The 14017-nt window shown below is 37.8% G+C and overlaps 1 protein-coding gene across 1 annotated transcript; it reads left to right on the top strand.

Annotated features, from left to right (window-relative positions):
• Positions 1-10708: 10708 nt before the first annotated feature.
• Positions 10709-13246, top strand: EDA2R (ectodysplasin A2 receptor; the record flags this gene model as incomplete). Its single annotated transcript, XM_084870852.1, is given in 5 exon segments — positions 10709-10891; positions 10893-10915; positions 11081-11117; positions 11121-11170; positions 13093-13246. Coding segments are annotated over 5 exon segments (447 nt in total).
• Between the last annotated feature and the right edge of the window lie 771 nt (positions 13247-14017).

The following is a 14017-nucleotide window of genomic DNA, read 5'->3' as shown; positions in this document are numbered from 1 at the left end:
AAATTACAGCAGGAAGGCTGTGAGGGGGGGGTGGTAAGAGATCATCCGAAGGACTTGTATGCATGCATGTAAGCATAACCAATAAACACAAGACACTGGGGATGTGAGGGCGTTATGTTAGTGAGGTGGGGGGCAATGGGGAGATACGGATACATGTAATACCTTAATCAATAAAAAATTGAAAAAGAACAATAAATTATTATTTATGGGTATCAAAAAAGGAAATAAACAAGGTACAGTGAAAAGTGGGAGAACTAGATTAGTGAGGCTTATATAAGAAAGTGACTCTCCCACAAAGAGTCAAATTCTCTCTTGACACCACATACCATAAGTTCACAGTTTTAACTGCAGGATCTCTCTTGGTTACATTCTCCTTTTTCATGTAAGATATGGGTAATAATTTCTTTTGTTTATAATCAAATAAAGGGCTGATCATCAGAGTTAGGACCTATAGTATCCTTTGAGCACATACTGTATTCTACTTGCTTTATGAACATTGGCTCATTTCGCATTCACAACATCATGAAAAATATTATTAGCTTCTATCTGCAGATGGGACAACTGAGTCTCAGAGAACATAAATCCTCTGCTGAAGAGCCAATACATAGCAGATGTTACAACCAGAGTTGGAATAGAGGTCTCTGGATTCTAGAGTCTATATTCATTCCAGCTGCCTCCATGAACATTTATTTTACTCGTCATGTGATAACTATGAACCCAATAAATAATGATAGCAGATACTTATATAACACTTGCCATTTGTCATATGTTACACGCATTAATTCATTCAATCCTCAGAGCAACTCTATGTAATAGGTACTACTTTAATCTCCATTTTAGACATGAGGAAGTCAAAGTAAAAGGTTTTTAAAAAATTGTCTAAAATTCCAGAAGGGGTTCAGAGAAGTGGTACAACCATGATTTCCCCCCCATTTTTTTTATTGATTATGGTATCACATAATTGTCTTCATCCCCCCAATCCCATCCCAAGCTCTCTGACTCCTGTGTGCTTAGAATTTATTTAAATTCAATAAACACTTATATGATAGTATCAGACAGTTTTAAACTTACACATAGTAACACTGTTTTATATACTAACTCGTAGTCCTCAACACAGCCTTATGGATAAGGGATTACTTTTGTTCCCATTTTACACACGAGATTACTGAATCACAGAGCAATTAAGTAACTTACTCAAGGTCACACAGCTAGCAGGGGCAGAACCAGGATTCCAGCTCTGGCAGTTTCCTTTCTTCCAAGCCTCAATTCACAGTAGCAGCATAAGAGGCCACAATCTTTCCCCAGATCTAATCATGGTCCATATGTCTAATTCACTTAAGACCTAGTCAAAATCACATCAGGGCCTATTCAGCCTGTTTGTCTACCAAAAACTTTGCTGCCCTTGTACTGAGATACCACCCCTAAACTCATAGCATACAGCCTTTGCCCATGCCAGGTAGAAAGACTGATCATGGCACATTGCTTGGTCCATCTCTCCCATGCCTTGGCTAGAACTTTTCTTTCTTTCTACCTATAATGCTATTTGTTTCTTCATGCTTTTATGCCCCCCCATCTATCCAACAACATATCTCTCTCTCTCTCTCTCTCTCTCTCTCTCTCTCTCTCTCTCTCTCTCTCTCCCCCCTCTCTCTCTCTCTCTCCCTCCCTTCCTCTCTCCCTCTTCCTCTCTCCCTCTCTCTCTTCCTCCTTGACCCTTCTCTGCCCTTCTACTGTATACCTCACAGTTTGGCCTTAATTCCATACTGTATGCTATTCTTTGGCTATCTATCTGTATTATCTCTCCAACTTCTCTGTAAATTCTTTAAGATCGGGGCCTAGTAATATTCCAGGACTTCTTCACTGCTGCCTCTGAGATCATAAACTCATAAACTCACATAGTGTCATTGCTAGAAGAGCCCTCAGAGGGCCCAGAGAAAGTTATTCCAATACAATTCTCCTTGATTTTAGTGGTTTTCCCGCTGCTTTATGTCTCCTCTCCTCCTGTCCAAATCGTACCTACCCTTATAATAAGGAAGAGTGGGTGGTTTTTGTTTTGTTTGTATTTAAAAATCAGAGCCAGAGCTGGGAAGTGTTTTTTCCATGAGTCTAAAAACTGTTACTTTGCCAATGCTGATGATCCATGTCAAACTCCAGGCCTACTAACACTCATATACAGAACTTTAAGGAGCTGAGATGCATCCCACTGTGAAATAACCACAAGAAATGGAATCTGCAAGTGCTTCCAACCACTTGACCTTCCCTCTGTTTCCACTAGGTTCTATAAACCTGACTCTATGCCCATCTTCCTTCTCACCCCTGTTTCAGTCCTGGAGCTTTTCAGTTCCTGCAACAGAAGTGGTTTGGTCACTATTTAGTGCGCCCTCTTTTTTGCCCTCCCCACAGTTTCCCTGTCAGGGGAGGCACTTCTTTATGTAGCCGTGCCTATATGCTCTAGTAGTCCAATAACTGTTTCCTGGGCCTCAAAGAGTAGAGAAGTGGGTATAACATGAAAGGTAAAAAGCATGGTTTTGTGCTGTTGTTCTTAAATGTGGATGTGAACTGAGTCAGAGAAGAACTTTGATTGCAATGGATTTCATCTACTGTGAATATAATATGGAGACTGGGAGCTGAGTGCTGGGTGTTTGGTGAGATTTCTGGCCTGCACTGAGGTACATTTGTTCAGGAATTCTGTTGCTAGAGCAAAATCCATCTACCAATTCATTTACAGGGTAAATATGGGGTGTAAATGCATGGCAAGGCAGCTCAGATATGTGGGAAATAGGGGTAGATATTCAGGATCAGATTAGGGTTTCTTGGTTTAGGCACTACAAAATCAGAATAGCTGGGAAGGCATCCTGTGGCCATCTGTCAGTTCATCCATCTGTATCCAGAGATCTGGGCTAGTGCTCTGATGGCCTTGGAAGCAAGTTACTTCCTGTTTAGGCTTTTACTTGATTTTTATGGCCTCTGGGAACATGCCTGGCTGTGCCCAACCACCCTGAACATCTGAAGTTGGGAAATAAGGAAGAGGGGAAGGCTGAGAGTTTGGAGGAGGGAGGAGTTGGATCAGATATATGAAGCATCCAGAGGGAAGTTGAGCTGACAGCCCATCCATGTGGTCTTTGGGTAAGTCAGGGCTTTTGTAAAGAACACATACACTCTACTTGGTGGCTTTCAGTCTGCCTCTTCATGCAGCCAGCTAGGTTTCACGTGATCCCTCAGTCATGAAAACTAAGCCCAAGGCAGTGATATTTTGATCCTGCCTTACCCCAAACACTGGCCAATGCTGAGGCAGCTGTGAGAACTAAGGGACAAGAAGAGACCTGCCAGGAACCAGGCTGGGAAAGTAAAGATATCAAGGTCTGGATTGAACAGGTATTGGCATGTCATGCAGGGTAGCTATAGCAAGAGAGTGGGGGACATCTTCTTCTACATAATTCTCCTGCTCCCTGTTTCACCTCAACATACATTTAATTCAGTGTAACAGATCTACTGAGAAACCACTCAGTATCACCATTATGTGAGACAGATAAATGTTTAGGACATAGCTTGTGCTAATGGAGAACTGACAGTTTCAACATGGATATAAGAACAAATAAATATAACACAAAATAGGCTTTAAATGTTCAATAAAAATGTTTTGAGGTTGTCAAGTAAGGGTCATATCAAGTTGAGTTAGGGGAAATCATAAATGGCTTTTTCATTGTGTGATTTTATTGTAATATCTCAGGACTCCAGAGCCTGGCTACTTGAACTCAAACCCCACTTCCACCATTTATAAACTTGTGTGACATTGGACAAGTAGAATTATTTCTCCCTCTCTGAACTCTGATTTATTATAAGCTAAAATGGACATAATAATAGAGCTTACTTCATCATATTTTTTGAGGATTAAATTAGTAAACCCAGTGAGAAATTCATGTAAAATACTTGTACACACTTAGCACAGTGGCTGAACCAAAATAAGCACTCAATAAGTGTTAACTATTATTATAATTTAAGATGAAGCATGAAGCACAGATAGTATTTCAATAGCTGGACATAGGACAGAAAGCAGTCTAAGCAGATAAAACAGCTAGAATAAGTATTTGGAGGTAGGGAAGCTCAGTGTATATGAAGAGAACACTCACTCCTTGAACTGGATTTTAAAGAACAGTTACATAAAAAGTGGAAGTTCGTGTTGCCATGGTTCGATTGGGCAAACTGTGGAAGATTTTGGGTGCTATGCTTTCTGTTTGATTCAACAGGCATTGGAAAGACATTGTAAGTATCTAAGCTAAAGAAAAAAAGTCAGATTGGTGTTTCAGGAAAAAAAAAAGTTAACTGGATTGAAACCAGGAAACATGAGAGGTGGATAAACCAGGTGCAGAAAGGGACTAATTTTCTGCAACTGAAGTGGTAGTAGTGGGAATAGAAAGAAGAAAATGAATTTAACAAAACATTATAAAACTTGAATCTACCAAACTTAGAAGTTGAGAAATTATATGAAACTGAAAAAGAAGAAATGAGAGAATCAGAATCTGCTGGGGTTATTTTAGACTTTGAAACATGCATTGCAATCCCACTTTCATTCGTTTCTATGAATAGCGCAATAGAATGGATATCCACTTTCTGAATTAGACACAGCTCTGTATAAATTCTGGGTATTCTGCTTACCTGCTATTTGTGATCATAAATATATAATTTTATGTCATTCATGACTAGCATTGCATTTCCATAAAGCATTTAGAAATATGTGTAGGGAGTGTGGACTGTTTGTTTGTACAAATACTGAGTTACTACTGCATGTAGTGCCAACCACTTTGATGCATCAAAGAACTGTTCCTTTCACACACTTATAATACCAGCAATAAGCCCAGTGAGAAATACTAAACTTCTCTGATCCTCAGTTTTCTATGCTGAAAGACATGGTTAGTAATACCCATGTTATAGTTTAAAATATATATATATATATATATATATATATATATATATATATATATATATGTTATAATTTAAAATATATATATATATATATATATTATATATTATTGATTTGGGAGAGGGATAGAGAGATAGAAACATCAATGATGAGAATAATTGATTGGCTGCCTCCTGCATGCTTCCCACTGGAGATCAATCCAGAACCTGGGAATGTGCCCTTGACCAGAATCGAACCTGGGACCTTTCAGTCTGCAGGCCGATAATCTAGCCACTGATGCAAACCTGCTAGGGCCTGTGTTACAGTTTTGATGGGAGGATTAAAGGAAATAATCCCTGTAAAGTACCTAGAACAACATCTTATACCTAGGCTTTTAAAAATCATGTTTTTACACCCCAGTTTTAAAACATCCATGATAGTCTCTGCTTTGTACATTTCCAGAGGGAATGTACTTACGGATCTATGAAATAATGCATTCCCTTCATGGAAAGCCTTGACTCTTCAAAAATTATTCCTTTTGTTAAATGGAACATAGTCTTCTTGTGGCTTTTACCCAGAAATGCTCATCATTCTCCCTGGAGCCACTCACGACAAGAAACCAGATCTTTCTGCATCCTCTATTCCAAGGTCAAACAGCCCTGCTCTTCCATCATTTCTCAATATGGCATGGTGTCAAGTCAAATAACACTCTGATGTTTTGAGCTATATAAACTGGGGCAATGGTCATGATTTTGAAATGATGGGAAACATTGCAAAAGGAACAGGGTGGGTGACAAGTTGCTTTGTAATATACTATTTTTTGTAATATGCTATTTCTCAAGGTCCTACTATATGCCAGTTGATTTAAATCCATCATCCAAATGACACCTCACCTCAGCTTGGGAAGGTGCAGATGTTTTTCTCTTAATTTTACAGGTGGCCAAACAGGCCCAGAGAAAATGAAACTTGCTAGAAATTGTTTAGTTTAGTCAGTGTCTGAGCCCAAACTGGAAGCCATATTTTTCTTACTCTCACGTCAGTGTTTTTATTTATTTATTTATTTACTTACTTACTTACTTACTTATATTTCTTATGGTTTATTGGATTTAAGGTGCAGGCTGGACAATTAGGCTAACTTTGTCAGTACAGAAGGGATCTTCTAATTACCTAAACAATTTTTTTCCTTCTTTGAAGAAACTGATTTAGAGAAGCTCTTTATGGGACACTAAAGCCCTATTCCCAGAGAAGAGTCAAGCACTTCCTCTCTACCTCAGAACACAAGTCAGTCCAAAAAAAACAACCCTACTTTAGATGTCTTCTTGAGATGTTCCACCTGAATTCTTTCTTCAGAGAGGGAGAGGTCTTTTGTAACCATTCTTCAAAGCTGACACCATTTTTCTCTGTTTTTTCGTTTTGTTTTGTTTTTGTTTTTGTTTTTTGTTTTTCTTGGAAGCTAACCCCATTCATTAGTTCTCTCTTTAAGTTATTAATATGAGAGTTGTGAATCAGTTTTACCATCAATCTATAAAATGAGAGAAATATTATTCTGTGCTCATGTGAGATATAAGGATGGCTAAAGTTTGTCTTGGATTAGAATTAGCTGTAATTGTTCTCTGACAAGACTATTATTTCCTAAAGGTAAAGATGTTTTATCCAGCTTGGATTTTCCCTCTTGTCACCACGTCTTAATAGAATGACTAAAATAAAAGGTTTCTGTTAAGTATTTCTGACTATCAGATGGTCATTACTCCTATCCCTGGGTGGCTACAATTATGATATCTATCTAATTCACCAAAAATACTTCATAATATTCTCCCAAAAAATGAATTGGTGGAATCAAAGAGTAAGTCGTTTTCACTTTTAGTCACCGTGAGGATAAGCCAAGGGGAGTGGGCAGCACCATTTCTTTCCATGGGCCACCTCTCCTGACCCAACCCGCCCTTTGGAATTGTTCCTGTTGAGGTTAAAATAAGCCAAGATTAGTAGGCTTTGAAAGTACAGAAAAAAAGAGAGAGAAGAAGCCAGAACCTTGGTAATATATCCACTGAGTATAAACCAGTCAGTCCTGTACTTGGGTCTACCCTTCTCTTTCACTGTGGGAAATAGACAAAGTTCTGGGCCCTGATTTTGGAGATTTGGATTCTTGTCCTGGCTCTGCCACTGGCCAACTATGTTACCTTGGGAAATTTTTAGCTCTTCTCTGGGCCTCAGTTTTCCCATATGGATCATCAGGGTCTATGATTATCTTGAAGAATCCTTGTGGGATTCCATGAAAACATGTTTCCAATTATCTGATGGTTTGAAGTTTTAACTAGTTCCTGACGAGAAGAAAAAATAAACCATAATGAAATGTGCTGTCTTGTGAATTCTGATTTGGCTGTTACTGAAAGAATTCAAGCTGAGCTGGGTGGTAATTCTTTTATTTGGCAACAGGAAGCTGGAACTAAAATGAGTTTAAACTCCCTTCTAACCCCAAGATTGTAATATTTTGTAAATTGTCTTACAGAATGTGCACTTACATATTAGATTGTAAGCTTCATATTATATAAGTTTCATCTTCCCTCCACTACCCTGCCAGGTCTTATACCTTTTTTTTTTTTTTTTTTTAACTTGGGTATCCTACAACCATGCAAGGAATATTTTAGTTTTTCATCATGCACAGGCAGGCTTCATTCTATGGACTGATTCTCCAATTACTATTGGAAGGATAAATGATCCTGACTTATGCTTGTAAATTCCCATCCGTTTGTATGTCTGCTTCTTTAGCATGTTTCATTTCCTGGCCTATGAGGAAGGGAGAGTGTACTTGATAGAATTTATACTGCTATGGGAGGAAAAGCACTATTCTATTGACATCTTCAAAGCTATTTCATATTTCTTGGTAAATTGGACCAGGTGGAGAGAAGGTGGGGCAAGACCAAAAAAAAAAAAAATAACAGAAAGCAGAAATTAGTGTACATGACTACTGAGTTTTATTCAGTCCTGAGCCCTGCAAAAGAAAAATCATACTATGAATTAAACTTCCAGCTGAGACAACTTAGTCAAAAACATTGCTATCTTGGGAAGTCAATTAATATCCACCCCCAGTGCTAAGTAATTTTTGATTATACCATAATTTCATAGTATTTTGTCATGATTGGTACATTAATAATTGAATCAGTTTGGCTAGGGCAAGCAAAGCAAAGCAAAGGCTTCAGGTATTAGCTGAGTGTTCATCTGGCCTGAGTATTGTCTCCAATGTCCTTTGCTCCCCAAGTTTGAGTGAGATACTACCGACAATCATAGCAATCCCTTACATGTGTAGCATAACCCAGAGTTTCCAGAGCACTCTCACATACATTATCTCATTTTCCCTTGAACATCATCCAGGGGAGTTTCTGTGCTTTTGTTCCCACTGGGGAAGACCATTTCAGCAATCATTAAAATTATATTTTCCCATTATATTCAGCCCAAAGGTTGTTTTCATTATGATATCGCTATAATCTTGGCTACACAATATTTTTTCTCCTCCCTTGCACAATTATTCCTCAGCTATTGCCAGACATTTACCAAATATTTATATACTTTTTAGCTCTTTGTCCTTAATTTAGAGTCTTTTAAGTTATGTTTATTTTTTTAGGTTTGTAATTATTTGTTAGGAAACTGTGCTCACACATGTTTTGAAGGAGAAAGAATTTAACTCATATGGTTAGCATTTACTTTTGGCTGAATGGAAATGTCCCAGTTCAATTGGTTATTAATTGCATCTGTACAGTGACAACTTCTTTTACTATTTTTTTCTTTTTCTATCCCAACTTTTGTATCATTATCTGTTGCTCTGTATACTCAAATAAAGAATAAAGTAAATAAGTGAAGCTTCTTTAATTTTGCACAGCTCCCTTCATTGTCATCTGTTGATATGACAATTCTTCTGACATTCCTGGAGTAGATGTTGCTATCACTAGCAGTTGAAATTCTTTAGTCACTTCGGAAATGGAAAGAGAAACTTGTTATAAAGTGTGGTAACCATCTGTGGTTTCTGAATTGTTTCTATTCCATCAGATATAATATACTTGAACATCATATGCTCACAAATAAAATAAAAATAATGCATCCTAAATCCTGATGCTCCTCCACCTCCATGTACCAACAACTGACACTATTTTTAAACCAAGGACGTTCTCTTATATAAACACAATGCAAATGTGACAAAATCAGGAAATTAACATTTATAAAACACTGTTATCCAACAGACAGACATTATTCAGATTTCACTCATTGTCCTACTTGTCCTCTGAAGCAAGAATTTTTCAAGTTCAGGATACAAACCAAGATCATCTGTTGCATTTCAGCTGTCATGTCCCTTTAGCTGTCCTTCATCTGGATCAGTCAGTTTTTCTTTGTCTTTTCAACTTTGACACTTTTAAGAGTGGGTCCAGTTAGTTTGTAGAATGTCCTTAGAGTTGGGGTTGTCTGATACTTCGTTAGATTCAGGTTATGCACTAGGTGGCAGGAATACCCCCAAAGTAACACCGTGTCATTCTTATTGATCCTATGGGGACAGTCAATTATGACTTGTTCCCATATTGATAACTTTGATTGCCCTGGGGATGTCCTTTAAGTCCTCCTCAATTTAGAGTCATTTAAGTTATGTTTATTTTGTCCTCTGTTAGAATGCCCTCTACTGTAAAGTTACTATTTCCCCTTTATAATGCATAAATAACTTGTAGGGAAATTACTTGAAGTTATGTGAATACCCCATTCCTTATAATAGTTGATGGCTCTTGTTTGTGTCAAATTACTATGGTGATTGCCAGATAGTGATTTTTAAACTCTATAATTTCTTCTGCATTTATTACTTAGCATTTTATGTAAGGACCTTTACTTCTCCCTTATTTTTGTTTACTTATATCAATATGGATTCATGGATTATGATTTTATTCAATGGTTTATAAACCATTACTATCATTACTTATTTTGATGCTCATATTGTCCCAGGTTTGGCCAGTGGGAGCTCTTTCAAGCTGGCTTCCATGCCTGCCATTTGAGCATATTCTTACTTCTGGCACAAGATGGTCAAGGCTCACTCTCCCATTCCTAGCCCTGGATTCAGCCATTTTTATAAGGATCCCTGATTTCTTTTAGTGTGGACTGGTATTAGAACCCAAGATCTGGAAGTTATGTGTGCTCATTGTCACTGAGGTGTCATTGCTCATGTCCTTCAGTGAAAAGATGGGAAAAACAGCCAATTCATATCATTCTTGCCTTTGACCATTTTATATTTTTGGTTCCTTTCTCTTGCTGTGAGAAGCCTGGCTTCCAACAATATAAATATATTTACTCCTCTGCTCAATTCTACAATACATGTAAGCTTGTTTCAGAATTACTAAAACTATGCCATTAATAATAAACCTACTAACCTATTAAGTCATTTAAGTTTTTTGTTTTGTTTTGTTTTGTTTTGTTTTGCAATTTGTTTAGTCCTCTTATCTTCAGACTGGAAGGAGTGAAAGTATTGGAGCTAAGAGTTACTTGGATTCTTTCCTTTCCTCTTTTGTTTAAGATGGTTGTTACTCCTTTGGTATATAATTAAGTTTACTTGTTTCTGTCTGTTTCCTACTTTGAAGTAAAAAAAAGGAATTGTTGTTGATTTGACTTTTGGCATTTTAATTATTATTTTATTGTGCCTTGTTTCAAATTTTTAGTGCTGCTTGAAACCTAGTAAACTGATTTCATGACTTGGTAGTGGGTTTCAACTTGCAGTTTGTAAACTCTGTACAATGCCCACTTGTCCCATAAATGATCCTCTATCCAAGTTCCTGTATAGCAATGTTAGTGACTCCAATTTCTCTGCAGAATTGTGGTTATGGAGAAGGTGGTGATGCATACTGCACAGCCTGCCCTGCATGCAGATACAAAATTAGCTGGGGCCATCATAGATGTCAGAATTGCATCACCTGTGCTATCATCAATTGTGTTCAGAAGGCCAATTGCACAGCTACCTCTAATGCTTGTTTGTGGGGACTGTCTTCCAAGGTGAGCCTGCTGTATGAAGTGAAGCTGTTCTGGGCCTTCTCCAGCACTTGGAAGTCTCACAGAGCCTAGATAAAGTAGTCTAACTGTCCATATTTTGATGAGTTTAAGCACTCACTAAAGCAAAGCAGTGTCTTGCAAGATCCAACTATAAAGTGCCTACCACAGGGCATACCAAAAGACACACATTGGAGACCTGCAGGACTGAGAGTGCCTCCTGTGCACAAAACAGACCCCCACCTCTGAGATTCAATGTTTGTATCCAGTTCTCTTCTCTTTTTCCTTTCCCAACTCATTGGATGGCAGTAAGACAGCGTAGTAAAGACTTCTACTACCCCCTTATACTTCTTCCTGTAGGATAGGTTGACAAAGAAATCATATTTGAATCCTGGTTTTCCAATGTATTATCTCTGTAACCCTCTGCAAATCATTGAAATTTGTTGACCCTCATCTGAAAAAAAATATGTTAGGACAATCATTATTTTTCATATTTTATGGGATGGCTATCTAGATCTAATAAAATAATGGAGTTAGAAAGTAGCTTATAAATTATAACATGTGCAAACTTGTGGATGATGATGATGATGATGATATGAGGTTTATAATAGTCTCTAGTGCTTAGGACTAGTAAAGGCTTAATGAATTACTAGGATCTAGTCTATGCTTATATCACCATCAATATATCTGTCCATCTGTCTATAATTTTTATCTATCTATCATCTATATATCTACTCATGTATTATTTTTAAATTATTGATGACTTTTTAAATAATAATATGGTTTAGATATGTAGAAATATTTAAAATGCAGAAAATATAAAATGTTCATTTCTACAACATCCATAAATCTTGACATTTTGTATATTTGCTTCAGATATTTTTAAAAGAATGATGACTCCACATGTTTAATGAAATTCCCTTTTTCATTCTTTCTGAGTTCTAGTATCTACCAACCTCCCAGAGGCAACCACTATCATGAAATTGTATGTATCTTGCTGGTAGGCTATGCTACAGTAACAAACTCTACAATCTGAGTAACTTAATACAATAAAAGTTTGTTTTTCACTATGCAAATGCCTTCCTCCATCTTGTGACTATATCATCCACATCATGTGACTTCCAGGTTAATGGGACATGGAAAGAGATTGAGAGGCATACTTGCTTTCAATTACTTCAGTCTGCAAGTGACACACATCCACTGGCCAGAAGTACTTTGATGGCCTTAGTATAAGAGTGAGTGGGAAATGCAGGGAAGCATGTAAATAATTGGTGAGCACTATGACTCTCCAATTTCTCTACCCATGTTTTAATACTTACATTCTTTTGTAACATCTATAATAATAAAAGTATGATATGAAAATCAACCAAACACCAAACAGCAGAACTGTCTGGATGACCATGCACTGGTGCCAGGCTAGCCACGGCAGGTGTGATGAGATTGGTTGGGGCCCCATAATCACCCCACAGAGGGAGGCCCCACTCACCTGGTTGGGGCTCTATAATTGATCCCTCTGCAGAGGGAGGCCCAGGCTACCTGGCCTATGGTGCTGCTGTGGGCGGGCAGGGCCTCCCTCTTTGAGGAGTTTGATTGCAGGTCTCCAGGATTGTGAGAGGGCACAGGCCAGGCTGAGGGACCCTCCCCCTGAGATCACAAAAGGCCTCTAGTATATACATATTTATCTATTTATTAACAATATATGCTGTTATTTACATTCTATAATGTTTTATATAAATGACACCAAGCTACAAAGTTTCTTTTTCTGATTTATTTTCTTCTCTGGATTATTTATATGAATCCATACAGGTATGTTATTTTAAATGCTATATAATAATATTACATCATAGGATTATATCAAGATTTATTTATCCTGTGCCATGGATGAACACTTTAATTTGTTTCCATTTTCTTAGGTTATATAACTAGAGGTGACATAGAAAGTCCATAGGACATGTACATCTTCAAATATTTGTACTAATTTATAACATATTAGCAGTATATGCTAATATCTCTGCTTTGTTCTTTACATTTTTGCCTGATCCACAAAGGAGTAAAACCAGCTTATCAGCCTTAAAAGGGAAAGACCCTAGAGAGAGAAGGATGGCTTGAGAAAGTCCAGACCCAGTGTCAAGGTGAATGTTGACTGCCTACACTGACTGACTTCCCCTAATTTCTTGTCTCAGAGGTGCCTTCCAGTTGAGCTCAGTGAAGGCAGATGTACCCACAGTGCCCCCTCTGGAGGCCACACTTGTACTGGTGAGCAGTCTGCTCATGGTGTTTACCCTGGCATTCCTAAGGCTCTTTTTTACTCTACTGCAGTGTTTCCCAAACTTTTGACATATGTGTACCCCTTCTATAATTTTCGTAACACTGAGTACCCCTCGTACTCATGAGAACGTAGAATTAGGCACAGCTAAGCACGGTGCAGTGCATATCCCCACCAAACTCCAGTGCAACTCGTACCCCCACCACACTTTGGGAAACACTTCTCTACTGCAAGCAGTTCTTCAACAGACATTGCCAGGGTGGTAAGTGTAGCTGCTTCAAATATTGCATGAATCAAGGCTATTATCATCAGAAAAGATAAATTTTCTGGGACTGGGAGCTAATAGACCTTCCATACAGTGCTGGAAAACCCCAGAAGTAGACTATTGGGAGCTGGCAATAGAAAGCATGGGACTTCAGAGATGATTGAGACCAAGGCTGAGCATTCACGGGATCTGCTTCATTAAGATACAGAGGTTCATAAAGGAAAAAAACATCATGGGAAAAACATTAAAATAAATTCTGCAGACCTAGGTTCTAAATCTATGTCTGAATCACTGTTTAACTTTAGACAAGTCATCTAACTTCTTTGGGCCTCTTTCTCCCTAATCTTTAAAATTACAGAATTAGATTACTTAGTTTTTTAAGTTATTTTAAAAGTTTTCATTTCTACTAATAGGAACATGTCAGGAATGAAGGAAAGCTGATTGGATTTGAGATATGACTGTAATAAGAGTGGGTGAAGTCTCAGGTAACTTATTAGTCTAGTTATTACCCAAATGTTGGTAGCTGAATACAAAGGAGTTGGCAAATCTAGATATTCTTTCCCCAGACAATGATATC

Source organism: Pipistrellus hanaki, assembly GCF_964339955.1.
Source record: "Pipistrellus hanaki genome assembly, chromosome: X".
NCBI lineage: Eukaryota > Metazoa > Chordata > Mammalia > Chiroptera > Vespertilionidae > Pipistrellus > Pipistrellus hanaki.
Note: the sequence above shows the minus strand (reverse complement) of the source record. Positions and strands in the feature narration are given on the sequence as shown.